General features: G+C 48.6%; 1 protein-coding gene across 2 annotated transcripts; it reads right to left on the reverse strand.

Annotated features, from left to right (window-relative positions):
- Positions 1-48: 48 nt before the first annotated feature.
- Prss38 (serine protease 38) lies at positions 49-27,986 on the reverse strand. 2 transcript variants are annotated; one of them, XM_040748735.1, is made up of 5 exons: positions 26,434-27,986; positions 2,417-2,579; positions 1,512-1,783; positions 830-972; positions 49-570 (listed from the first exon to the last, which is right to left on the reverse strand). In XM_040748735.1, the coding sequence occupies exons 1-5, from the start codon at positions 26,456-26,458 to the stop codon at positions 316-318; spliced, it is 858 nt and encodes a 285-aa protein (XP_040604669.1). In that variant the 5' UTR covers positions 26,459-27,986; the 3' UTR covers positions 49-315. The 2 variants fall into 2 exon arrangements, with proteins under 2 accessions (XP_040604669.1, XP_005067932.1); XM_005067875.2 differs by lacking the exon at positions 26,434-27,986 and adding an exon at positions 2,755-3,556.
- Between the last annotated feature and the right edge of the window lie 13 nt (positions 27,987-27,999).

Raw genomic sequence — 27,999 nt, forward strand, 5'->3', positions numbered from 1 at the left:
AATGTAAAGAGACTGGAGCGGAAGGCAAGAACAGAAGTTCCAAGGCACTTGCTTCACGGAATGTTTAATAAGTTTGACTGTGTAAAGCCCAAGCTCTTGGCTCCCCCCAGCTGTCCCCCAACTCTCCCTCCTGGTTCATTTCTGATCCTCTCCACTTCTTTTGCTCAACTTTTTACAGACTTAAGAGTCTGGGAAAAGTGTCTTGCCTTCATGGCACACGGAGATGGGGGGACAGGGCTGGAGAGCTACAGAGGGTAGAAACAGGGCATGAGGCAGCCTACCCGGGGTGGGGAGGGTGGGTGGGTGTCTCGGTCCTCACCACACCAACAGACTAGCCAGCATGGTCACAAAAATGCTAGGGTTGGCTGTCAGGGATGAACAGAGGGAGGGGGTCGGCAGAGGAGGAATGGGTGTGGTTTTCAAATAATAATGGATCCAATTCAAAAAATAGGAGACATTGGCATACACCCCTGGGTACAGAGGATGGGCGCACCCTCGGCCCCAGCTCACTATTCCAATCTGCACCCAGGTCTGATTCACCTTACAAACCAGTGGGCCGCCGGAGTCACCCTGTGAAGGAAGGGGGCTGTCTGTGATCTGCTAGTCCAGGTATGGTCCTCAGGTACAGAGGGGCCCATGTTCCTCCCCCCGGCCCCCAACACACACAAAGTCCCCTCTCTGGGGCCATGGACCCCAGAGGCTCAACACTGGGGTCTGACACAAGTGTGTGAGTATGTGATTGTCACACACTGTCTCCCTGGGTACAGCCACCCCAGCAGTCCCCTACCTACATCAGAGTCCAACTCTGATTCAACAGAATGGGACATACCTCACACACATTCCTCTCATTCTTGATGTCCCCAGCACACAACATTTCTGGCAGGAAGTAAGTTGTAAATCCATAGAGCAGCTGGCACTGGAGCATGGGGATTAGTGGCAACTGGACTTCCTGTAGCTGTTTCAAGGAGTCGCCTATGAGGAGAAGGGAGAGGAGCTGTCAGGTGACGGTGCCTGTCTGAATCCCGAGAAGTCTTAGTTCCTGGAGGACAGGAGTCAGAGTTATTCTTGGGTTCTTGGTCAATGGAGGACAAATCTGAAAGGAATTCCCACTCCAGGAGGAGCCCTGTCCACATGCAGGAGTCACCTAACACACAAGAGAGGCCTGGCCCACACAGGGAAGCCCCACCTACACAGGGAAGCCCAGTCCACATAATTCTGGGAGTGTCTTTTTTACATCATTCTGTTTCCCTTTCACACATATGTTCAATATGGATAATTTCTGCTGTTCCAATATAGATAATTTCTACTTAATCTGTCTTCAAGGTCATTTGGTCCTCCCTCAGTCTGCCATAGCCCCATAATGGAATTTTCATCTCTGGCAGCTGTTTTTTTATTTGTGGTGGATTATTTCCTTAGAGTCTGCATCTTTCGGCTTAAGTTGTTCTCCTGTCCGCCTTCCCAGACATCAGGGACACCCATTCTACTTCTGTGAGATGGTGTCTAGCGCGTACCTTGCTGTGAGACATGTCCCCATCCAGTAGCCCAGCAAGACAAACCGTGGAGGCTCAGGTTGGGAGGTGGCAAGCAGACAGGGAGCACGGAGTCAGAAAATACGATGGGGCTCTTCAGCTGCAACAGCGCCACGTCCCCTCCAACAGGATGAAACCACATGTAGGTGGGGTGAATGATCAGCTTGTTAACCTCCAGCCACTGGGTGTATCTGGTGGCCACGCTGAGGTCGGTGAGGCCCACGTATACGTCAAAGGTTTCAATCTTCTTCCCACTGTTGACTAGAATAGAGGCCAACTGCCTGCAGCCCCCTGTATCACCAGCCCACAGATGGGGGCCTGACTATCTGACCCCAGAGAGGTCCTGACCTGGGTAGATGGAGACTTGGGAACCAACAGGGGTCCGTGCCAATGAGAGCCACACAGCTATGCACGTGGGCCCCTCTCCTGCCTCTTCCTGAACAGCTGATGAGCCCCTGTACACTACAGCTGTGGGCCTGACTGGATGAGGCTCAGGAGACAGGGCCGTCTGCCCAGAGAACACTCTGTGCTCACTGTGGAGGAGAACACTCCTCTAGTGGGGAGGACCTTCCTGGAGGAGGGGAACCTGGAATGGGGGCTGTAAATGGGGACCAGCTTCTCAGGCAGGGATGTAGCCTAGTCTGTGGAGAAGGGCTGTGCTCCAGACGACGGGCCACACACCTAGGTTCTGGCCTAGTCACTAGCCAGGGTGGATAAGTCTAAGTCTATGCTGGTTCGAGGGAAGTAGCTTGGAGCCTGGGGCCAGAGGAATGAGTGTATTAGCCATGGATAGAGCTTGAGGCAGTCCAAGTAAGTCATGGGCACTCCTGGCTTCTCCTGTCCCGTGTCCCTGCCCCATTACCTGTAACAGAGCCTGCACCGCTCACCTATCAAAGCAGTGTGCTGCTGTCAGCACCCAGTAGGCGCTGAGGATGGAGCCACCACATACATGAAGGCCAGAGAAATGCAGGCTGACCTGCCACGGCCATTTCTGATCCGGTGCCGCCATTCCACCCAAGATCTTGCCCGGCAGAACTGGCTGGCCACAGGCTGAGGAGAGAAACAATTGCAGAATGGGCACGAGGTCTCACCAGGGGAGGAGCGGGCCACGGGTCGGGGAGGGGACAACGCGTAGGTGAGTGGGAAGGGGCCAGGCCGGGTCTTAGGGCCGAGGTTCCACCCGGGAAGAAAGGACCACCACCCAGACTGTGGAACAGGGACCTACCCACGTCTCTCACTGAATTTGCCGGGCTTTTAGGGTGTCGGTGACTGACTGACGCAACCCAGGTTGGGGTAGCCAGCAGGAGTAGAAGCAGCAGGTTTCCCAGGGGGCCCAAGCCGGAAGTAGGGGCGGCCATGAAGCTGGAGGCTCAGCCCAGTAGGAGAGGGGCAGCTGACTAGGAAATGCGACGTGCCCCCCCCCCCCCCCGGTGAGGCCGCAAGCAGGACACGTGACTAGGTACTGGATGCGTTCGTGGCGCCCCCAGCAGGCGACTTTGAGCTAGTGAAAGGTGGATGTAGACAGACCCTGAACCGCGTGGAGGCTGACATTAAAGACTGCAAGGCAGGATGCCTGATCTCCGGCCAGGTACAGGCGACAGTACCTGGGCCTGTATACTTGATGATGTCCTCAGCGGGTAACCGTCCCCAGTAGATATAGCCGTCCCCAGCAGATATAGGAACCTGTCAACTGCCAGCATTCAGGATGTACTTTAGAACTCCCCCCCCTACACACACACACACACCATGGTCAGACCTAGATAGACAGGTTCTGTTTGAGAATTCTGTGTTATAAAACCCCAGTGCTTTTAGCTCTCTCTATGGCAGACTCAGATCTGTCAAATTATTACTATTTACATATTCACCATCTGCTATCAAAACCTCTTTTTAAAAATTAAATCTATTTATATACAGTAAAACCTACCCCTTCTTGCAAATTTTGACAAGTGTATACAGTTCTGTTACTTTCAAGGGAGGACCCCGCTGGTCATGGTGATGCATGCCTTTAATCCCAGCCCTGGGGAAGCAGGTGAGTTCAAGGCCAGGGCTGCATAATAGACCCTATCTTAAAAGAAAAAAAAACAACAAAAAACTATATTTGGGTTTGGTGAAATGGCTCAGTGGTTAAAAGGCTGTGTTTGTATTGTTTTTGAAGAGGGCCTGCCTGGGTTTGGTGAAATGGCTCAGTGGTTAAAAGGCTGTGTTTGTATTGTTTTTGTAGAGGGCCTGCCTGGGTTTGGTGAAATGGCTCAGTGGTTAAAAGGCTGTGTTTGTATTGTTTTTGTAGAGGGCCTGCCTGGGTTTGGTTCCTGGCACCCACATTAGACAGTTCATAACCATCTGTAACTCCAGCTCCAGGTATCTGTCTGTCACCTGTGGCCTTAGAGGTGCACATGACTTCACCACATAGATACACATAATTTAAAAAAATATTTTAAGGAAAGGACTCCATAAGGCTATGTAATAAGGGATGAGGAAAATTACAAAGCTTTAGGAGCAGTATCAAAGTCAGAGGGCTAGAGCCATCCTGTGCACTTACATATGAAGGTGGATGTCATAAATAACAGCTGTTTCTAATCACACTAGATTCACTGAAGCCAAACAAGAAGAATAAGATTGTGGTAATTAAAATATCAGTAAGGTATAACCTAGGACAATAATTAACAGAGGGTGGGGGAGAAAGACATAATGGAATCGTCTTCATCAATTCAGGTTGTTAACAAAACTCCAGGGCTAGAGATGCTTCCAGGAGTAAGATCTAATACTGCAGCCATATGGTGACACGTCTTTAATCCCAGCACTCAGGAGGCAGAGACAGGCAGATCTCTGTGAGTTCGAGTTCAGCCTGGTTTATAGAACTTGTTCCAGGACAGCCAGAGCTACACAAAGAAACCGTGTCTTGAAAAAAACAAACAAACAAACAAAGATCTAATGCTGCTCTTCTAGGGGACCTGGGCTCAATTCTCAGTACCCACGTTGTGGGTCACAACTATCTGCAACTCCAGTTCCAAGGGATCCAATGCTCTCTTCTGGCCTCTTCAAGCACTGGACACACATGGCGCACAGACAGACATGCAGACAAAACACACATATACATAAAGAAAAAAAACATTAAAAAACCCAAAACTCCATATGCTAGAGGGCTTGTGACTATACCAGATGGTTCATGAAAACAGACAGTATTCTTGGCAGTTCTGGGGCTGGGGTCTGTCTGAGGTTAGGGGGCCAGCACTTCACCTGTCAGGCTCCTCTTGGCTTACAGACTGGCATCTGCTGGCCATGTCCTCACAAAATGGGAGGATGGGAGAACTGTGGGAGCCCCTTTTGCAAGGATACTATCCCCATCCATGAGCCCCACCATCACAACATCCCAAAGGCCCCACTTCTGAATACTATCACTCTGTTTGGAGTCAGGGTTCTGACTGCTGTAGGGGAAGGAGTTGAACTTTAGTCTGTTACAAAAATGAATCCCAGACTTAGATCTTTATAGATACAGAGCTTTGACACATGACTCAACAGGCATGGACTGTCAGTGGGAATTCTATTGGACACAGGATCTGCAGAGAGGAAAAATAAGATCTCACCACGCCCTTTATACAGAACTGAACTTAAGTGACCACTGAAAGCCCTTTAAAACTTTAGATTAAAATGCAGACAAGTTTCCGGTCATGGTGAGCAATGCAGTGAGGACCAGCCCTCCTAATAAGGACAAGGAAAAACTCACCACACAACACAAATGCCATCTCCATAGAAGCAGGAAATATCTAAAGCACAGTGATGACTCTCCTGAGGAAGCTCGGCTAGTGAGGAGATCCTGGCACCCAGGCTATCCCGCCCTTTCAGGAAGGGCCAGGAAGGGACTCTGTCATTTCTGGCATCTTTCAGGGTTAAGGAAACAAATAGGAGTCCAGGACCCATCAAGGGTGTGGATCATACTCAGCCACACCTGCTTTTGACTGAAAACAAAGAGGAGTGCACCCGAAGGGTGAGGGGATGGGCAGAGGCAAGTCAGCAGTCTGATGGACGGCAGCCCAGCTTAGAAGCATCTGGGTGGCTCAGGCCTTAGACTCAGGAAATCTCAAGTTCTAACACCCTCGGCTCTGTGTGTCCAGCAAATGTAAACACGAGCTTTTTAGGACAGAAAAATATTACCCTAGGGCTGTTGCTTATTTCTGCAAATAACATTTAGATACTTCTCCAGCCCAGGAGCAAAGACAGAAGAAACCTGAGAGGAGATTTGATGAGTGAGAAACAGTCCAAAACAGATGGGAAGAAACCCAGACACCTGAATTCTCAGCCAGAGACCATAAAGCACCCGCTTGCTGTGCTAAAGTCAGAGAGGAGAAACTGGGCCTCTAAGTTTCCATTTTCTCAACAACTGGATGGTATACATTAAAGTTTTTTTGTTTTTAAAGAACCTCCATGGAACTTCTAGGAATTGAAAACTCAAATTCAGAGCTAACTGAATGGCTTTAGCAAGTCTTCAGACACAGATGAAGGGAGAATCTATGAAGTAAAGTGCAAGTCCAAAGAAGCTACTCACAGCAGGAAGAAGAAAGGGGCTTCTCGGAAAGAAGCGGAAAGAAGCTTGCGAGTGCTTTAATGCTGCGGGCATTTCCTCCCCCTCCTCCCTCCTCCTTCCCTCTCCCCCTCATCCCCAGCTGCTTCTTCATTTTTCTATTTTCATTTCATTTTTTGTTCTTTGTCCTCCTACTCTTCACTATGTTTGATTGATTTGCTTATTCTAGTTAAAATTACAAAGCTACATAATAGAATGGTGATTGCTGGGAAACTGGTAGTTGCTGTTGGGTGGGTATATTTTCATTTTACAGATGGGAAGAGGAGATAGGTAGCTTGGGTATTTTGTGCAAACTTATGAATGTATTAATACCACTTAACTACACACTTAAAAATGGTCTTGATGGTAAATTTTATAGGTATATTTTTGTGGTACCGAGATTGAACTTAGAACCTTGTTAGGCAAGTACTCTACCACTGGTCCACACTCCCAGTCTTGTTTTTTTCGTGTTTATTAATTATACAAAATAATGGCTTTGCATAGTGACATTGCCAAGCATGCACATGAAGTCTTTTAATCATAGTTCCCCCACTATTACCTGTGTGCTGATTAATTAATTAATTGACACAAACTAGGGCCATCTGGGAAGAAGGACCTCCACTTGAGAAAATGCCTCCATCAGATTGACCTATAGGCAAGTCCGGGGTGCATCTTCTTGATTAATGATTGATGTGGGAGGGCCCAGCTTCCTGGGCAAGTGGTTCTGGGAGGTATAAAATGTGAGTCTAGAGAGCAGGTGAGTAAGCAGCAATCTTCCAGGTCTTCTGTTTCTGTTCCTGCATCCATTCCTGCCTTCCTGCCTCAAGTTTCTGTCCTGACTTTACTTCATGATGGACTGTAAGCTGAAAAGAAACAAACCCTTTCCTCTCCAACTTGCTTTTGGTCATGGTGTTAATCACAGTCCCAGAGAAAGCAAACTAGGACACTGTGGTGGTTTGAATACAAATAACCTCCATAGGCTCATACATTTGAATGCTTAGTCACTAGGGAGTGGCCCTGTTTGAAAGGATTAAGAGGATTAGGGGGTGTGGCCTCATTGGAAAAGTGTGTCACTGAGGGTGCCTACGCCAAGCCCAGTCTCTCTAGGGACCAGGATGTAGTTCTTAGCTACTATTTCAGCATTTGCCTGCGTGCCACCACACTACCCACCATGATGATACTGGATAAACCTCTAAAACTGCAAGCACCAGCTAAATGCTTCCTCTTGGTCACGGTGTCTCTTCACAGCAGTAGAACAGTGACTAAGACAGACACCCTCTCATCATCTCTTCCCCTCAATTCCTTTCTTCTTCTTTAGTAACCCATCCTGCTTCTGTGTCTTCCCCCTTGAGAGTCTGTAAATGAGATGAAACATGCACTATTTGGCTTTCTGAGACTGATTTATTTTGCTTAACATGACGAGCTCCAATTACATCCATTTGCCTGCAAATGGGACAATTTTTCTTTGTGACTGAATAAAATTGCATTGTGGATCTGTATCACCTGTTCTTTATCCATTGTCTCATAGGCTGACTCTATAACCTGGTTATTGTAAATACTGACACAATAAACATGGTATGCTAGAATCCTCTCAGTGTCTTCCTGGAAGTCCTGGAAGTAGTGTAGCTAGACGATGTCGCAGCTGTAGTTTTAGTATTTTATTAACTCCATACTGATCTCAGTATGGCTACACTAATGTACATTTCTACTCACAATGTGTAAGGGTCCCCCACCCTTGGTGTGTATCTTCAGCACCATCACTTCCTGTTTCCTCTTGGTGAGAGCCATTATAGCTAAGATGGGACAGAATCTCAACATAGTTTTGATTTGCATTTTCCTAATGGCTAGGAAGTTGAATTTTTTTATGTGTTAATTAGCCATTTGTACTTTTTCTTCAGAAAAATGTCTGTTTGGTTAATTTGCCCATTTATTTAATATATTCTTCACTCTTTTGGTGTTTATCCTTGAGTTCTTTGTATATTCTCAATATTAATCTTCTATTGGATGAATAGCTGACAGATTTTTTTCTCTATTCTATAGGATGGCTCTTGGTGCTGTTGTTTTTGTTGTGTGGAAACATTTATTTGATACAATCCCATTTGCAATTCTTTTTTTCAAAAGATTTATTTATATATGTGTGTGCATGTGTGTGTGCATTTGTGCGTGTGTGCGTGCGTGCGTGCGTGCGTGTGTGTGTGTGTGTGTGTGTGTGTGTGTGTGTGTATACCCGTGAAGACAAGAGAGGTGTGTCAGCTACCTTGGAACAGCATTTGCAAGTGTTTATGAGCCATCTGGCATGGGTGCTGGATTTCAACTCAGGTTCTCTATTCCTACAGCCCCAATCTGTCAGCTCATTTTCTTTTTTAAGTCAGTGGATAGCTCTGGCTGTCCTGGAACTTGCTATGTAGTCCAGGCTGGTCTCAAACTCACAGAGATCCTCCTGTCTCTGCCTTCTGAGTACTGGAATGAAAGGTGTGTGCCACTATGTCAAAGTGATTAGCTCTTTAAAGGCCTGGTAGAGTTCATCAGTGAGTCTGTATGGCCCAGCTTTTGGCAGGGAGATGGTTACCACTGCTCTAAGAGCATTGATTGTTATTCCCTTGTTTTGGCTCAGTATTGGTAGGTCATATATGTTGAGAAATATATCTATTTATTACAATTTTCTGATTTATTGGAACATAAACTTTCCAAATGTGCCCTACTGTTCTCTGTTTCAGTGGTATCTGCTATAACATACTCCCTTTCCCTCTAATTTTATTATTTGAGCTCTCCTTTCTCTTCCTGTTAGTTTGGCTGAGGGTTTGTCAATCTTGTTCATGTTTTTGGAAGAACCAAGTTTTCATCCCCATTGATTTGTGTTTTCTGTCTGTTTCATCAGTCTCAGGTCTGATTGTTATTTCTGTTATTCTGCCAATTTGGGCTCCATGTGTTCTTGCAATGCTAAGAACTTGAGTGGCATCATTCGGTTGCCTGCCTAGTCTCTGACTTTCCAGTGTAAGTGCTCCTAGCCATGAACTGTCCTCAGAACCAATGGTCTTCTCTGGAAGTCCTGAAGTTGTGATCTCGTGTTCATTTGGTTCTAGGAATTTCTTATTTCCTTCCCAATGACCCACTCAAAGTGCATTGTCCAGTGCTCATAACTTTGCATACTTTCTCTTCCTGGTTTCCAGGTTTATTCCATGTTGATCTGAAAAGGTCCTAAAATTGCTTCTTTTTCTCTGTTTATAAGACTTGCTTGTGGCCTAAAATCTGATCCTGTTTGAAGAAAGTTTCATGGGCTGCTGAGAAGAAGTCACAGCTATTGGGTGAAATAATTCTGCTGGTGTCCCTTAAGTCCTGTTGATCTATGGTGCAGTTGACTCTGAAGTTCTTTGTTGGATTTCTAGCTGGGTGATCTACCTGTGGTGAGAAGGAGAAGGAGGTGGGACATCTCCCACTAGTACTGTATCTGGATTGACCAGCTATAAAAATCTAGGATACCATTGTTAGCAATATGCATATTTACAGCCCTCTTCTAGCTCTTCTCTCTCTCTCTCTCTCTCTCTCTCTCTCTCTCTCTCTCTCTCTCTCTCTCTCTCTCTCTCTCTCTCTTTGAGTTAAACGTAGCCCAGGTTGGCCTTGGGCGATGCTGGGGAGGTACTGGGAACATCATGCATCCTTGGAAGGCACTCTACCAACTGAGTTGGATCCCCAACCACCTACCTGGGCAGGAGACTGGAGAGGGGTCAGTGAGGAGAATCCACTTGGGACCTTGGACTGGTCTCCAAGGGCTATGGCAGTGGTAAGCACTGCCTAGGGCTCTCTGCTTGGGTGGAAGAAGGTAGGTAGAGGTAGAGACCAGGTACCACTACCTTGTGCCCAGGGTCACCTGGCCAGGCCTTGTCAGAAGCTGAGGCAGGGAGAGGCTGATGTCTGAAGACGGTGCCTCATCTGGAACTGTTGGATAATTCAATGCTAGACAGAGTAGAGGGTTGAGCCAACTGTACTTGGTCAAGCCTTGTAACTCAGGTGTCTGGGAGACACCCTCCAGGAGGTTTAGTTAGGGTTTCTATTGCTGTGATGAAACACCATGACCAAAAGCAACTTGGTTAGGAAAAGGTTTATTTCACTCACAGAGCGATATAACAATGAAGCATCAAGGGGGCTGGAGAGATGGCTCGGCAGTTAAGAGCCCTGGCTGTTCTTTCAGAGGACCTGAGTTCAATTCCCAGCACCCACATGGCAGCTCACAACTGTGTGTTACTCCAGTTCTAGGGGTTCCAACACCTTCACACAGACATAGCAGGCAGAATACCAATGCACATAAAATAAATAAATAATTCTTTAAAAACACAGTTAAGCATCAAAAGTAGTGATGGCAGGCACTGAACAGGACAGGAACCTGGATGTAGGAGCTGATGCAGAGGCCATGGAGGCACGCTACTTATTGACTTCTATTACCTGCATTTCTCTTAACATTTTTTTTGTTTTTTTGAGATAGGGTTTCTCTGTGGCTTTGGAGGCTGTCCTGGAACTAGCTCTTGTAGATCAGGCTGGCCTCGAACTCACAGAGATCCGCCTGCCTCTGCTGGGATTAAAGGCGTGCGCCACCAACGCCCGGCTCTCTTAACATTTTTATTTTCTAAAATGGACAAGATGATGGGAAAGGAGACAGGACCAGAGAGCAGACCTAGGCCTCACTCTAGAAGGAGGCCATCAGATGGCTGGGTGTTCTTGGCTGAGAACTTCGGAGTAGGTAGCAGGGGTGTATGTCTTTCATTGTATCTTACAAAATTTCCATCAAATTCATGTGTGTTTTGCTCCTGAGATGCATGCATCTGGAGCTCTGGTTCAGTCCCCTCCATCCATGGTCCTCACACAAGAATGTGGCGTGTGGATGTTGTGGCTTCTTTAGCTCTCTCTATCTTGTAGGCCATGACTTATGGATCCGCACTCTGGCAAGGCTTCTCATTCCCTTAGCCCATCAAAGCACGCCTGTGGGCCCTGGAAGAGGAATCAGGAAGAGAATAGACCTATTATGTTCAGGAGGGCAGAGGACTCTGAAAACAGATTGAGTGGGTGAGATGAACTCTGGCTTAGGGTAGGGTCCACCCCCCAGAACTTAAGCAGCTATCAGTCGCCAGCCCTCCACGCACCGGGCAGTGTACACTGTACCCTGTGTATGCATGTACCACCCACATTGTAGCATGGCACTCTGAGCACTATGCAGGGTGTATAGGTGATGACCTCAGGATAGCAGGCTGCAGAGATTGCTGTTCCATACTCCATGAAAACACATCATATGTCAACCTTGCAGCCTGGCAGAGGCTTCAGCCAGTCCTGGCAATGATGAACTCTGAAGTAGTTAAAAGACCATTTACGGCTGGGCGGTGGTGGCGCACACCTTTAATCCCAGCACTCGGGAGGCAGAGGCAGGCGGATCCCTGAGTTGGAGGCCGGGCTGGACCGATAGCCTCAGAAACAATACAGAGAAACCCTGTCTCATAAAAACCAAAAAAAAAAAAAAAAAAAAAAAAAAAAAGACCATTGACTCCAGGATGAACTGCTCAGGAGCTGGGGATCAGAGCTTAGCCCACAAAGTGTGTGGGGGAGGGGGCGGGGTGAGGCTCATAGCTAGCTCTGTTTGTAGTGATGGTAGGTAGGCATGCTGCAGAAGAGATGATAAATATTTGGGGTGAGGAACACCCAGAAGTCACAAAGACAGCGCCCCTTAATGCCATTGGCATGCCCACCTGTGTCCATAGCCCTGTAAGGGGCTGTTCTCCTTTTGGCCCCCCACAGAAGATGTAGGCAGTCCACCACTACCTTTCTCTTGCCTTTCATTCCAGCTTTTGAGCCTGCTGGGCCTTGATCTCTCCCCTGTGGCACCATGGCCCTGGAGGACACACATGAACCCTTGGTTAAAAACCCCGCATTGTGGAAAGCACCGCAGCAGTCACTGAGTCTTGTGTAACAGGCTAGTCCAGTATACAGAAGGTCCAGTTGGAGAACTCCGGAGCTCCCTGGAGGTCACTGCCATCCTCTCTCCAGATGAGATGCTCTGAGAGCTGCATCCCAGCCTCTATAGCTGAAGCTCCCCCTGAGCTGAGTACACTGAAGTACAGCTGAGCTGCTTGCTCCTCAAGCCCTTGAGTGAGTGGGGGCTCTAGTCAGCCCAGGAGAATGTGCCCAGCCCTGCAAAGAGCTTGCAGACAGTCTGGCATCCAAGGACCACGGCACCTCTCCTGAGGGTCAGAGTCCTGGCTGTTCAGGGTCAGAATCCTGGCTGTCTGCCCACCCACCCTTCACATGGCTTCAATCAAAGCTGGGCTGGGTCAAGGCTAGGCCAGGGGGCCACACCTCCTCCCCTTCAGGCCAGCTTGTCCAGACAGACAACACGCCCAACTACAGGCTAGCCACCCTGCTTCTGCCTGCCAGCTGTCTGCCTTTGAACTTCGGGGAAACAGGAGGCAGATGCCTGCGGCTGGGAAAGTGTATGCAGGTGGCACGCCATCCTCCAAGTCGGCTTGAGATAGGCAGAGGGGTTGAGCTGCCTATGCTGATCTCCTCGGCCTCCTCTGTGTGCCTGTTCATTGTCAGGGGTGTGGTCAACCACCTTCCTAAGTGAGGCAGCAGAGATGGGCTGTGGGATTTCTAGACCTCCTCACAGGCCACATTATGGTAGTGCAGCAACAGACTGCAGTAGGGGGAAGGAAGACTCCCTGGACCCTGCTCCTCAGCTCAAAGAGGGGCCACAGAGAGGACATTGCTTGTTTCGCCCACTCCTTCAGTTGCTCAGGAAAGCTACCAGTGACTACTGTCCTTCCGGGGCTGCATGGCAACCCCGTCCCAACCCAGACGGGACTCTCCACAATAGCATGAACATCAGAAGGAAGGGTCTGGTGGCCTCACTGAACTCTGCTGCCACGTAGGAGTCTGGGGGCAGAGGAACAACCTACTATGCAGGGTCAGCCAGGGGCCTCTGTAGGCGCCACCCACCAGGCGGAGCCAGTCTTCAGCTCGGCATGCCTGGAATGCTCCCCACCATCCGGCCTCACCCCAAGCCCCATGCCCTAAATTCAGCCTCTCTCTCTCTCAGTGGGGAACTTGGTCAGGGCCCGGCTTGTGCTGCGTTAAGATTCCCTCGGCTTTCCCAGAGCAGGCAGTGATTAGACAGTAAGCAATGTGACAGGGAAATGCCTCTGGGCCCTGGTGACGCGCTTGGGTGCTCTGAGTAGAGGTAGGTAGGAATCCACATGAGCGAGTTGAACTGGAGCCTATGGAAGAGACAGCGATGAGCCTGCAGATGGGGTTCCTGATGAGCGAGCCAGAAATGCTTTGATTTTTCCCCCCCCCACTGAGGCTGGCTAAGCATTCCTAGCCTGAAAATCTGGAATCTAAAAAGATCTGAAATTCGAAACCTCTGAGAGCTGTTGTGATGCCACACTAGGTAGGTTACACCCATGGCCTCAGGCGACAGGTGATACTCACAGGGCAGGTGCACTGAAGATAAGCGTGAAACCCTTTCTAGACTACAAGCCTAAGGTGAACAGGAAATGTGAAAGAAACATGACAAGGATGTCGCATGTCCTCAATTTGCAAATATCCCAAAATCTGAAAACAAAAAATCAAACATACTTCTGACCCCAAGCTTTTGAGTGACAGACACCGAAATCTGTTTCCTTTTTCCCCCTGGTGTCTGTTAGTACGGGTCTGTGTGTCTGTGGTTGATTATGTAGCTGTCCGTGGACTCAGGGTAGTGTTGCCCATGGACGAAGGGTCTCTTGAGTGCTGAGACCCTACTCGACCACCACCTACTCCACCACCTAGTTCACCAGCCTCTAATGCGTTCTCACAATGACACTTTTGTACCCATGCACCCTCCTCCAGCAGTAGGGAGGTTTTCAACGGTCTTTGCTACAACAGGCTGTGCAGGATGACAGGCGAAACACTGCTAAGTTGCCCTAAAAGTTAACATGAAAATAAACTGCCGACAATATGAGTGGGACATATTGAAAGTGGCAGATGGGATTTACAAAAAGACAGCCAGTTACGAAGCCCTACCCCGATGAGAGGCTTTGAGTACACTATTTAAAATGGCATTGACTGCTGGGCACGGTGGGCACACCTTTAATCCCAGCACTTGGGAGGCAGAGGCAGGCAGATCTCTGGTTCAAGGCCAGCCTGGTCTACAGACTGAATTCTAGGGGAGCCAGGGCTACACTGATAAACCCTGATAAACAAGGAACAAATCAACACAGGCAGGCATCCAGCCTGGTGTCCAGGAGTCCCCCTCCCCGGCATCCTGCACCCATCCCTCCCTGAGAGTCTCCCATCTCCCTCCTCCCATTGCACCAAGCTCATGCACTCCTCTTCCCTTTCACTGTGACCGTGCTCCTTTCCCTACCTCCTCCCAACCCTGTGCTCACGGTCCCCCTCCCTCCTCTCATCCCCTGTATTATGTCCAGCAGCCTTTAGAGACAGGGACTCTTTCCAGTCAGTTTCCCTCCTTGTGGGAAATCTGTTATGCAGTTGAGTCTTTGCTGTGCCCTTGGTTCACGCAGTGAGCTTGACTTGAAGGTAAGCCACTGGAGTGCCTGTGTGGTATCCTTTGATGGCCTCCGTGTATGTGACTGTCCTGGGGTCTTGGATGCTGGACTAGAATCCCTTTTCAAAGCCTAAACTTAACACTCACATGAGCAGCTACAGCTGCCGGACCTGTAGGCCATTCTTAAGGTGTCATGCCTAAACATATCTCCGGGCTGGTATGTTGATGCTTAGTGCCTAGTTGTGATGACTAATCTTGGTTGTCAACTTGACATAACGGGGAGACAGAAACTCAGTTGAGGAATTGTCTCCATGAGATTGGCCATGGGCATGTCTATGGGTGCATTTTCTTTATTGGTAATCAATAGAGGAAGGCTTAGCTTTCTGAGAGTGGTGCCACCCCTGGGCAGGCGGTCCTTGAGCCTGGAAAAAGCTGGGAAACTTGATTCCTCCATGGTTTCTGCTTCAAGCCCCTTCCCTTGATGATGGACTGCCATCTGTAAGCCAAATAAACCCTTTCTTCCCCACGTTGCTTCTGATCATGGAATCTTAACACAGCAGCAGAAATCTAGGATACCAGCTGAATGACGTTGGTAAGTTGCTGACTTCATAATCAGATAAACTGCTGGTGACTTCACCCCGCCGAGGAGGCCATCAAGAGTGGGACCCTGGCTAGAGGAGGACCACTAGTCACAAGCCTCCGAGGGCTGTGACTTCTGCCTCTTGTCCCCAGTCCTCTCTGTGTCTGCCTCTCTCCGCCACTAGTCCAGCTGCTTTGCACACATGCTCCTGCCATGATGCTCGGTTGTAGCACTTCCCATCCCACAGGCGTAAAACACAGGAGCCAGATGAAGTGGGACAGAGCGTTCAGAAACCTCAAACCATGACACACTTCTGTTTTAAGTTGTTCCTGTCAGATATCTTGTCACAACTGCAAACACCTGACAATGTGCAGTCTGTCCACGGGACCCATCCCAGCTCTTTTGGAGGCTAATGCTGCCTGATGCTTGGAGTCCAATACATGGAGTCCTGCTTCCTGGTCCCAGGAGCCAGAGCCACTCTCTACAGGCTCAACAAGCAGTGTGGGAGAAGGGCCGAGACCCTGCAGTAGTATGGGCTCTGGATGGGAATCTTTTATCTCAATTTCCTGACAATAAACTGAGAGATTTCAGAAGGTTTTCCTTGGGGGAAGTGGGACCACGCAGTTCTGTTCAGGCAGACACTGCTACCATACCCCCAGCATCCCAGCATCCCAATATCCCAGCCTGAGACACAGCTGGTTCTGATTATGGGGGCTCAGTTCCCCTTGGTGAAGGGAGCATGTCAGGCAGAGATGGAAACTTAATCCCAGCCCTCATCCCACACTTCAGTCTCAGAAGGAGCCAAGAGGAATCCCCCAAACTGATCCTTGCCTCCTGGAGTGGAGCTCCCAGGAAGTGGACCTGGGTAAGCTTCCACCAGGAGGGCTATGAGCAGACCCTCTCCTAGCTCCCCTCCCAGCTCCTCTTTGCTCTGCTTGACCTGGATTTTCTAGCCACTGGCTTTACACACACACACACACACACACACACACACACACACACACACTCCAAGGGTCACACAGAGACACATGGATACACAGACACACAGACACAGACACACACAGATACACACACACACCAAGACACAAACATAGACACATACACACAGATACAAAGACACACACACACACACACACACACACACACACACCAAGGATCACACCCAGACACATAGATGCAGGCATACAGACACAACACACAGACACAGACAGACAGACAGACAGACAGATACACACACACACACACACACACACACACACACACACACCAAGGGTCACACAGGGATACACATACACTCAGAGACACAACACGCAGACACAGGCAGACACACATAGAGACACACATAGACACAGACATACATACACACAGACACATACACACACACACACACACACACACACACACCAAGGGTCAGGAGCACCTAAGGCCTACCTCTCAGGGTTCTGAGGAATGCTAAAATGTACCTGGTTTTCAGTCTCCAGAAGGATCTGATACTCAGCCTCTCCTGGTGGCCACAAAACTTGGCCCTACAAGAAACACTCTCTCTTCTGGACTTGGCTGCCAGGCACACCACCTTCTTAGACCATCTGCTTTTCCTCAGGAATGAATGGTTCTGGTCAAGGTCAGGAAAAGGTCTTGGTGGTCCACTTGGTCAGGAAGTGGCCTCAAAAATGACAAGAACCCAGAACTCCCTGCTCTGCCTGCTCCTGTGCTGATAAAAGGTAGGGAGACACCAGACAGACCTGGGCTCAGGGAGACTGGTCCTAGGGTGTGCCCTGAGATGTATTTAAACAGAGGCCGAGCTGTGCAAGTGTGTGCCTTGCATGTATTAACTGTGTGTGTGCAGGGGAGCCAGGCCCTGCAAAGAAATCAGGCCTGGCCCTAAAGGGGACAGGCTGATCCAGGCACTTCACCTGTGAGCCTGGAAGTCACACATTCAAGGCTTCTGCCTGGTTCTTGAAGAACAGACCTTACACCCAGTTAGACATGCTGCTCCAACATGTGGAACAGGCTTCCCTGGGAAGCTGTCTGGACCCTATAGTATCTGAACAGGCCCCAGTGGACACAGAGGGGCCAGACCAGGCCACTTCTGCTGAAGGCCCAATCTGCCCAGAGCCCTTCACTGTGTGGCTTTGGGGGTAGCAAGGTCACAGTTCAGTTTCTTTGAAGATGGTGCTCAGCTGGTACAGTATCTGGCTGTGAATGTGCCAGGCTGGTGCCTCTGGGAAGGTCAGGCAGTTACTGCCTCCCTGGGCCCTGTACCCTCAAGGTCGGAGGCACTGTGGGGCCAGAGGGAGGCCCTGTGCTTTTAGACTGTCCAGGCAGGTGAAACAATCGCTGAGGTGAGAGCCAGCTGAGGAAGACAAAGGCTCTGTAGCACATTTGGGTGACACCAGAGAGAACGCTAACCCTGCCACCCCTGCCAGGCCGACAGGCCTGTGCTCTGGCTCCAGGGAACACATGAACAGAAATGTCCACGTTAGGGGAAAGGCAGGAAGGGAAACCAGGGATGGGGGGGAGTGGGGGTGGGGTGGGGATATGTCTATCTATCAAAGACAGTTGTCACACCTAAGGCTACTCAGCCACCTCCCTTCTTCTGAGTGGTGGGGACGCCCAGTTAGCAGCCTCCTCTTGGGGTGGAGCTCACCTCTAGTCAGGCTTCTCTGGCCTCAGTCATGAAGCACACGGGTCCTGGAGCCCACTTCCTCCATGGACTCCAGAGGATGGCGGCGTGCCCCTCTGGTGCTCTGATGGGCTCGTGTGCCCTGGTTTGTATCTCCAAGAATGGAGGTACCATTTTCTTTGCCAACTCTGGCTGTTTGTACACAGCCTGAATGGTTGTCCCACAGACTGGAAGTTTTTAGTTTGTTTGTTTTTAACATTCTTTAAACATGGGCATGAGTTTTGGAAAAGCTGTTGTCACTTTATCTGGGGATGATGAGGTGGACTCTCTTTTTATTTTTAGTCTTTGTTTATTTTTGAAATTATGTTTTAATTACATTTGTCCCTTTCCTTTCCTGCCTCCAAACCCTTCCATACACCCCATATATACACCTCCTTCAAATCCACAGTCTCTTTTTTCATCAATTGTTATTGCATGATGTATTTGCAACCTGTCAAGTCCATGTAATGTTAGTTGTACATGTGTTGCTAGGGCTGACCATTTGGCACCAGACAACCAATTGGGATGTTTTTACTCCGGGAGGACCGCCTCTCCCACCCCTAGCTTCACTCAGCTGGATGTAGTTCTTCCTGCAGGGTTGAGGCCTCATCATAGGCTTCCCCACACACACACACACACACAGTTTGGCAGGTTCGATGATGTCCTTGTTCAGTTCATATCCGGACAGTCATGCTGGTGAGACTTTACAGATATAGCTTCTGATGTTGCTAGGAGAGACAGTCTCAAAGCAAAGCCCCCGATCTTCCGGCTCTTACAATCTTTATGCCCCACGCCACAATGTTCCTTAAGTCTTAGATGCAGGAACATTTTGTAGATGTATCCATTGGGACTTGGCTCCACAACTCTGCATATTGATTGGTTATGGTTTTCTGTAGTGGGCTCTGTTACAGAGAGACGTTCCCTTGATGAGGGGTGAGGACTATACTTATCTGTTTATAGATTGCTGTTAGGAGATATGTTGGTTTAGTAACTATGTGGCTGTAGATTCTCCCCCAATAACCATGACTTCACTGGCACTAAGTAGTTAGCCAGGTTTCCAGTACCAGGCATGAGAGGGCCTTGAGTCCAATTAGAGCAGTTAGCTATTACTAAGGTATGTGTGCTACTACTGAACCAATAGGGGTATCCTGCCATGCCGGTTGTTGATATGGTTCATATGTGTCATAGCTGGGTAGAACTGTGGTTGCCTCTCTCCTTTGGAAGCTTCCATGGTGCCTTCTGGTACCATGAAAGCTAGTCCTCAGGCAGGGGGCAAGATAAACTCTCAAGTCACAGGGCACTGATCAATTTCTTTCCTGTACTTAGTGAGGCCACACTTGGGCACACAGGCCCCCATCCTCAGCATCAGTGGTTAATAGCCAGTATCTAAGGCTCAGAGGAGCAGAGTGGCTATTTTTAAATTTAAACTATATGTTATTTATTATTTTTATTTGTGTGTGTATGAGAGGAGAGAGAGAAAGAGAGAGAGAGAGAGCATTCAGAAACTGGTTCTCTTTTTCCACTATGGTTCTAGGAACTGAACTAAAGCTATCCAGTCTGCCTCCTGAACATCCCAGAGTGGCATATGTGTGCATGTATGTATGTGTGTGTGTGTGTATGCATGCATGCATGTATGTATGTGTGTATATATATACATATATATATGTGTGTGTGTGTGTGCTGTGTTCACTAATGACTAGAGAAACATATATAGCCATGAAGACCCCTCTCACTGTTGTGTTGGTTACATACAAGTCAGTTTTTTCCTTTACAGCCTGAAATTCATTTTCTCAGGGTTTCTTTTTGATGTTTGAGCCCACGTTTTCCTCTGCTCTGCACGGCACCCTGTCTTTCTCTACTGCGCTCTTGGATAGATGTCATACAGAGAAATGGGAATAACTCATTGTTTATAAATACTGGTTGTAACTGGAATTTACTGTAACTGTAAGGGAAAAATTCTCTGTGCTCCAGCATCGCTCTTAAAGCTAGGCTTGACCCCCCCCCCCAAAAAAAGATCGGACTTGGTGGTGCCTTTAATCCTAACACTTGGGAGGCAGAGGCAGGCTATCTTTGTAAGTTAGAGGCCAACCAGTTTACAGAGCAAGTTCCAGGAGAGATGAGTATTATAGAAAAGAGATTTTCTTAGATGACACACTGAAAAGGACAGGAACCTGTCTGCCTGATGTCCCCACTAACATCTTAAAGCACCTTGTCTTTTCTGTTGCTGTAAATATTTATACATTGAGGGCCACATGAGTCTGTGTCCCCAGGCCATGATCACTCTTATTTGACTTAGGATAATTATCTCTTACTCTCTTCACATTGAGAGCCACATTTGCCTACATTTTTCTGCAAAACAGCCTATGAACTGTTATGCTGCAGTGTCATGTTTCTCAAATCTGCTTCTTGAAATATAAATTAGCCAGCCTTGGTGACCTGTAATCCCAACACTCTGGAAGGCAAGACTGGAGGATTGCCTTGAGTTTGAAATTAGTCTTGGATATGAAATACTACCAATAATGAAATATTAAATAAAAAAATTCAAAATTAGGGAGCTTATAAGAGGGTTTAGCATGTGAAGGAGCCTGCTGCCAAACCTGACAGTCTGGGTTCAATCCCTGGGACCCACATGGTGGAAGGTGACCTGATTCCTGAAGGTTATCCTCTGATCTCCCAATAGGCATTGACACTAGTACCTACCCCCCAAAAATATTTAGCAGTAATAATAATAATACATTCATATAATAATAATTAATAACAAAAGTGTTTAATGAACAATTTCAAGATTTTGAATTTTTTCAGAATTCTATTTTTGTAACTTTGCTGATTCTGAATTTTGGCTTTTGGAAGACTTGATGGTAGGGATAACTGTGTTTGAGAATGTCACTTTGGTTCATGGTCCAAATCCAGCCCTGAATCATCTCAGCTCTTGGACTTGGCTCAGTCCCAGTACACACTCCAAGGCTGCAGATCTGAGGAGTTCTTCCCTCTTTCACGTAGATTTCAAAACCACAGTAAGGTGGGGCACAGAGCCCATGCCTTAATCCCAGCACTTGGGAGGCTAGGGCAGGAGGAACATCATGAGTTCTAGCCAACCTGGCAACACAGTGAGACCCCATGTCAAAAGATAACAAACAAAACCAGACCAAAGCAGGAAGAAAACTCTCGCTCAGCCCCATGTCCCTTCTTCTCACAGGAAATGGGACCCAGGGTGTGACACACACAAGATGGGTTCTGGAGGAGACTTGACATGTGAGAACACTTCTGAGAGAAAACTAAAAGTGGTGCTTAAAGCCAATGACAGTAAACGGAGGTTTGTATGTGAATTCCATCAGGGAAAAATGGCCAGCAATGGAGGTCAGGGACTTCAGACTTACAGCAAGGAAACAAATGAAATCCATATGCATGTGTTCCTGTAAACCTTGATGCATAGCGTTTATAAAGGCAGTGACGGCGACGATGAATTGGCTTCAACCCCCACAGAAATGTGAAATCTGAGATTAGGAGTCTCAGCTACAATGCATCCTATTGGTTAGGTAGTGAATTGTTCTCCTCTGTTTCTTGCTTTTTTGTTTTGTTTTGTTTTGAGACAGGGTTTCTCTGTGTGACAGCTTGGCTGTCCTGGAACTCAATCTGTAGACCAGGCTGGCCTCGAACTCAGGATCATCCTCTTACTTCTGTTCATATTCTCTCTCCCTCCACCTCTCTCTCTGTGTGTCCAATATAAATAAATAAATATAATAAAATTTACATAAATCTTTTGGGGCTTTTGGATAAAGATTTCATGTAGCCCAGGCTGTCCTCAAACTTACCATGTAGCTCAGACTGGCCTTGAAGTCCTGGTTCCCTGGTCTTTACCTCCCAAGTACAGAAGAATTTAGCTACAGGTGTTCACTACCATGCCCAATTTACACAGAAAACTCACTATTCTTTTTTTTTTTTTTTTTTTTTTTTTTTTTGGTTTTTCGAGACAGGGTTTCTCTGTGGCTTTGGAGGCTGTCCTGGAACTCGCTCTGTAGACCAGGCTGGCCTCGAACTCACAGAGATCCGCCTGCCTCTGCCTCCCGAGTGCTGGGATTAAAGGCGTGCGCCACCAACGCCCGGTTCAAACTCACTATTCTTTTGAAAGCTTAACTGAGCCTGGCCCAGTGGTGCACATTTGTAATCTCAAAGGGGGGGGTGAGGAGACTGTTCAGAGTTCAAGGTCACCCTGTACTACATAGCAAGCCCTTGAAAAAATTGACAGAATAGATTTTAATTTAAATGACTCAGAAGCTCAAGAGAAGGAAAATGTGGCAAAATACCCCCAAAATATAGCTGCTTATATGTTTAATGAAAATTAATAAAGGGCATTAAGAAGCCAGCTGTGGTGATGAATGTCTGAAACCTACGACATACCAGGATGAAGCAGGGCTTCTGGAGACCAGAACTTAAGGTTGACTCGCACTTAGAGGACCCTGAAGCCAGTCTAATCTATGAAGGCTCTGGGTACAAGCAGACGGCCAGGGCCAGGGTTGGGATCAGGTATGGGCACCAAAACACCAGGACGTTGAAGCCTGTTGAGAGGGAGGAACTCTAGGAGCAGGCGCTTCTCACTCCAAGTCTGTCCATGTGTGCAGGCAGTCCCCCCTTGTCTTGGACTCTAAGAAACTGTCTGACACTTGGCCCAACAATGACCAATTTGGGGGACAGAGTGATGGCTCAGTGGTGAAGAGCATCTGTTGCTCTCCCATAGGACTCTGGGCACCAGAGAATGACTGACTGACTGAGAGAGAGAGCCTGCAGTAAACAACCCAAAGGTGTGGGGGCCAGCCTCCTTCTGGGGGTGGAGTGTGAGGGGATGTACATCCGGGAGAGCTCTGGAGAACAGGCAGAGGGGTTCCCTCTCCTTCTGGTACAGACAGCACATTGTATAATCCCGGGACTGTACAAAGGCCAGCTGTGCCCAGGAGAGGAGACTGGTGTGAGAAGTAATGGTGAGGATCACTTCTCACTGCGGAGAGCATCAGGACCTGGTCAGGGTCTTCCAAGGCTGGGCTTCAGAGAGACAGACACTCTGACCATCTAGAACCTTCCAGGAGATGGGGGTGGGGCAGTGTATTGGGTGGCTCTGGGAACTGGGGTGGCTGGAACTGCCCTGTGGTCAATGCAGGAAGACACCCTGTCTCTATCACTGCTCCTAACTGGATTACAGGGCTCCTTGAAGGTAAGATTTGGGGAAAATGGTTCTGGGTGGCCAAGGACTATCATTATTTTAGTGCCGAAGCCCCCAAGAAGTGAAAGTCAGTGTTTAGGAAACTATGTAAAAGCAAATCCAAGGATTCCCTCACCAGAGGCGGAAGCAAGGCAGTGTCCAGCGACACAGTCCTCACATTCACACTCACATGCAGGTCCTCACACTCAACTCACACACACACAGCGCAAATGTCAGAACACCCAGACACACACAGGAAGACACACCCAGACACACGTCTGAGAACACAAACATACACACTACTGCACTCCTTGGAACACAGAGTTCCCGGAGAAAGGAGCCTGGTGATTATCTGCCTAGAACCTGTGTCCCCAGGCACAGACCTGCTCTTGATGCCTCGCTGCTGGCTTTGACCAATGACCTTTCTGCAGCGACCCCAGAGCAGTTGTTGGGGAGGAATCCTTGCATGTCTGGCTGTCCTGGGTTGGCCTAGCTCTGGTGACCAGAGGGCTGGGGACATACCTGCACTCATTCTCAGACTCCATGGGGACAGGCAGCAGAGCCACAGGAGCCATCTACAGAGCTCAGCTTGGGCTTTGTAAAGAGGTGTGCCTTCTTTGCCTCACCACACAGTACTAGTGCTGCCCTCTGCTTCTCCATGAGATCCTGCCAACTCCGTCCCCTCCACAGCTGGAAACAGCTGCTTACAGCTTCACGGCCTGCTGTTGCACCTTTCCCTGTCTCAGACATCCTACTCAGTCCCCATCTTCCCACCATGCCTACCTTTGCCCTCCCCTCCCCACCAGGGCTTTGACATCCTGTTCCCTAGGGCCTCTGTTTCCCCACCCCCCATCCTCCCCTCCCTGGCCAACTCTGATCACCAGGACCCAAACACCCCACTTCCTCTGATTACTTCCTTCCAGTGGGTCCTTATCTCCCCACCCCTACTCAGGTTCTGTTTCCTAGGGGCCCTTTCCTCTAGTCTATCCACCCCCTCCCCTCACAGCCTGCTCCCCACCTTCACAAGTGCCCCGCACCCCTCAGCAGCCTCTCCCATCATCAGGGTTTGAAGGTGTTACCCTCTCTCTGTCCATGCCCCCCAATACCGCCCAACCCTGCCTGGGCACTCCTGAGGGCTGCACCCCTGCATTTGCAGGCACTGCCCACAAACGACCCTGGGAACTTTTTCTGGGAACTTTTTCCCGTCATACACGTAGCACCATGGGACTGTGTTCAAAGGAGCCTGTTTTTATCAGGCTCCAGACATAAGGAAAGAATTAAGCTTCTTAGGAGGTATGATTCCAAATCTAAAGAGTCTTGTCTTGGAAGCGTCTCTTTGAAAGCTGGGAAAGGCGATGCCGCCCCTCTTTCTTCGGAGCCTGTGGTCATTCCTTTATTTGTTCAGGCTGCACGCAGCCACAGGGATCCAGAGGTGAACATCTGCTTTTGGTGAGAGGTGGAGCCCTGGTCCAGAGCGCAGTCAGTCCACCCACCTACCAGGGCCTGGTACTCACCAACGCACATGGTGCAGAACAGCGTCACCCAGACACCCAGGCCAGTTCCCTCACTCAGGTCTGATCTCACTCAGGTCTGATGTCTGACTTTAGGCAGACACAATCTAAAGACATGAACAACCCCGCCCCCATAGTTCTGTAGTCTGAACTGACACACCCTCTGGGCAGTGTGGTAAATTTCATGACTGTGGGCTCAGTACTGGCTTCTGACCTTACCCACCCCATAGTGACTAGGTAGCCATCTCCATGATTGGATCAATTGTCACTACACACCAAAGACTAGCCATGAAAGTACTTCCTTCAGGTGAAAAGGTGAAATTCACTGTGTAATAAACAAATTAAAATCCAGGTTCTAGGGGCTGGAGAGATGGCTCAGTGGTTAAGAGCACTGGCTGTTCTTCCAGAGGAACTGGGTTCAATTCCCAGTACGCACATAGCAGTCTACAATGAACTCTAACACCAGGGGATCCAAAACCTTCACACATACATGCAGGCAAAACACTAATGCACATAAAATAAATAAATCATTAAAAAGAAAACAGGTTGTAGCACTTACAACAATCTAAGGGTGTTTGGCAGGGGTAGGGTGGGGGTGGCCATAAACTCTTAGCAATCCTCCTGCTTCAGCCTCCTAAGTTCGGACATTACAAATGTGTGCCACCTTGCTCAGTTAGCTGTTTTTAATTTGCCATCGCTGAATTTTAGCTTATAAAATCATAGACAAAGGATAAGTAGTCAAGCCAGACACTATGTGAGGTTCAGGCAACCACAGGGTTCTTATAACACATACCCTGTGCATGTGTGGGTATAGTGTCACTTATCAAATCATGCCCCCCCCCCCATAACACACTCTTATAACACATACCCGGTGCATGTGTGAGTATGGTGCAACTCTATCAAATCAACTGGACATAGCATAGGGTAGTACTCCCTTTCCTTAGTCACTTTCCCTCTCCCAGACAGAACTGGGGACCTGACTTTTTCTGCTGCCTTGACTCGTTCCTCCTCCCTTGGGCTCCTGTCCCTCTTCCCTTGGACCAGGGGCTTGTTGACTTGTACCACGGCCAGGAGTACTAGACCCATGGCATCCAGCCGAATAGCACAGTGTGTAGAACCGGGGCTAGTGACCAACCAACTCCTGACTCCTGCTCATGGGAAAGGTTGAGGGATTCCAAGCTGGAGAGCAGTGAGATCAAAGAGGTCAGGCCACCACCCCACCCTCGTCTCTCATTTTTTTCCTCCCTTGTACTGCTATGCCCCTCAGATGACCTACACCCATGACCATCAAGGCAGACACGGCATCCTCTCTCAGACCAGCCTGTGTGCCAAGCAAGATTTCTGGGCCCACAGTGCTTTCATCTCTCACTGACTTCACTGCTGTAAACACCATCCACCATGATATAAACCATTAAATTAAAAACACACCTCACATGTGGAACAAATCCCAACAGCTCTGTGAATGGGCTGCACCCAGCCCTTTCACTGTAAGTCAACAAAGCAAGAACAGAAACGCCTTCTTCCACCACCCCCCCCCCGTCCCCCGCTTCCCGGGTGTGGCAGCCACTGTGACTGTCTCACCCAGGCCCTCACTGGGTTTCTAACCTGGCTGCCAAGCTGCCACCACGCTGCTGAGATGCTCGTGGTGAGAGGTGCCCACGGGGTGACAGGTGCTGGTCATCTCGTGGGAAGGACTGAACAGTGAGAGAGCAGTCCCTCTCCATCGCATCACTGGTGTCCTTTCTGTCTCAGTTAGATTACATGGAACTGAAGTCCCTGGACACCGGCAGGAGTAGGAGCTGACAGTGGACGCTCCTATTCAGAGGACAGGGAGGGAGGCTGCATGCACTGGAGCTGGGCCAAGGGTCTTACCTGGCTGGGACGTGGCACTCATCATCGTACATAGGAAATAGGGGTAGCTGCATATTATAAACAGGGAAATAAAAGCTCAGAGCGCAGCAATGAAGAAGAGGCAGGGCGTGCCCTGCAGGCCTGGGAGGCTCTGAGAATGTGTGATTCGCAGAAAGCCTGCCAGCGTGGAGGGAGGGAAGGGCAGAGGTGGGACAAGAGGAGGGACTGTCGAATTTCTGTCCTAGTTTCCTGTCTATAGCTGTGATGAAACACTCAGATCAAAATCAACCTGGGAAGAAAAGGCTTATCTGACTTGCATTTCCAGCTCACAACCCAACACTGAGGGAGCTCGAATCAGAAGCCATGGAGGAGCACTGCTTGCTGGCTTGCTCTCTGGCTGGCTCTCAGAGATTTCTTATACAGCCCAAGACCCCCTTGATAGGTATGGTAATGCCCACAGCTGGTTGGGCCTTCCCACAGCAATCATAGTCAAAGATAACCCCTTACAGACAAGGCCACACACCAGTCTGGCCAAGGCAATTCTTCAAGTGAGGTTCCCTCTTCCCAGGTGACTCTAGGTTATCTCATGTTGACAATAAATACTAACCAGGATAATTTCCAGATCTCACTGGATCAGAAGTAAGGGCCAGACAACGGCTTTGTGGATGAAGGAAAGAGAAAGGCAGGTTCTTAGATGCCATACTATTTCAAGGCTACTGTACACACAGTTTTCTCAGTTGTCTGAGCAAGCATTAATGAGGTACTGGTAAGCCTCTGCAGACGTAATCAACACCTGGAATGAGCTGATTCAGAGATGGAGTGTGTTCCTTTGGGCCTGGCATCCCCACTGGAGAACACAAGCTCAGGAGGTACAGCTGGAGGGTCTATGTGGTTGTGAGTGTGGAGACAGAGGTTGTGTTGAGAAGAGAATGAGGGACTGACAACAGTCTGGTAGCCAGAAAAGTGGCAGCCTGGCTTACTGCGACAGAATCTGAAGTCTACCACCAACCTGGTTGCACTAGAAGACCTCAGTTGAGCCTAGATGAGGATATAACCCACTAACACCTAGATTACAAATCCCAGCCTGGGAAAACGGATAGTAAGATTCTGTTGTTTGAAACCACATGGTTTGTGGTTCTTTGTTCTGGCACACCCAGAAAATGAACATAGATTTTTATTATTAGGAAGTAGATGCTGCTGTAGCAAAAACTCTAAATATGTACAAGTAGCTTTGGGATTTAGAAAAGATCTCAAGCATGTGATAGAAAAAGCAGTCAGCATTCCTATACATGAATAAGAAAAATAAAGTCACGGAAAGAAATGCATTCATGATAATCTCAAAAAAAAAAAAAAAAAAGGAACAAAAGAAAAACCAAACCCGAAACTCAGCAACAACAAATAAATAAAAATCATGGAATAAATTTAACTGAGGTGTGAAAGACTTCTATGAAATTTTACACAAATTATTAAACTTGGAGTTGGAGAGATGGCTCAGCAGTTAAGAGCTTTGACTGCTCTTCCAGAGGACCAAGGTTCAATTCCCAGCACCCACATGGCAGGTGCCAGCTGTCTGTGACTCCAGTTCCA

Source organism: Mesocricetus auratus, unplaced genomic scaffold (assembly GCF_017639785.1).
Source record: "Mesocricetus auratus isolate SY011 unplaced genomic scaffold, BCM_Maur_2.0 Super-Scaffold_100007, whole genome shotgun sequence".
Taxonomy (NCBI): Eukaryota; Metazoa; Chordata; class Mammalia; order Rodentia; family Cricetidae; genus Mesocricetus; species Mesocricetus auratus.

Excerpts from the sequence above, each read along its gene's own strand:
- Prss38 (XM_005067875.2), bottom strand. The coding sequence starts at position 2,887 with ATGGCCGCCCCTACTTCCGGCTTGGGCCCCCTGGGAAACCTGCTGCTT. Across the intron at positions 2,580-2,754 it reads AAATTCAGTGAGAGACGTGG|CCTGTGGCCAGCCAGTTCTG; the intron begins GTAGGTCCCTGT and ends TTCTCTCCTCAG. Across the intron at positions 973-1,511 it reads GGGACATGTCTCACAGCAAG|GCGACTCCTTGAAACAGCTA; the intron begins GTACGCGCTAGA and ends TTCTCCTCATAG.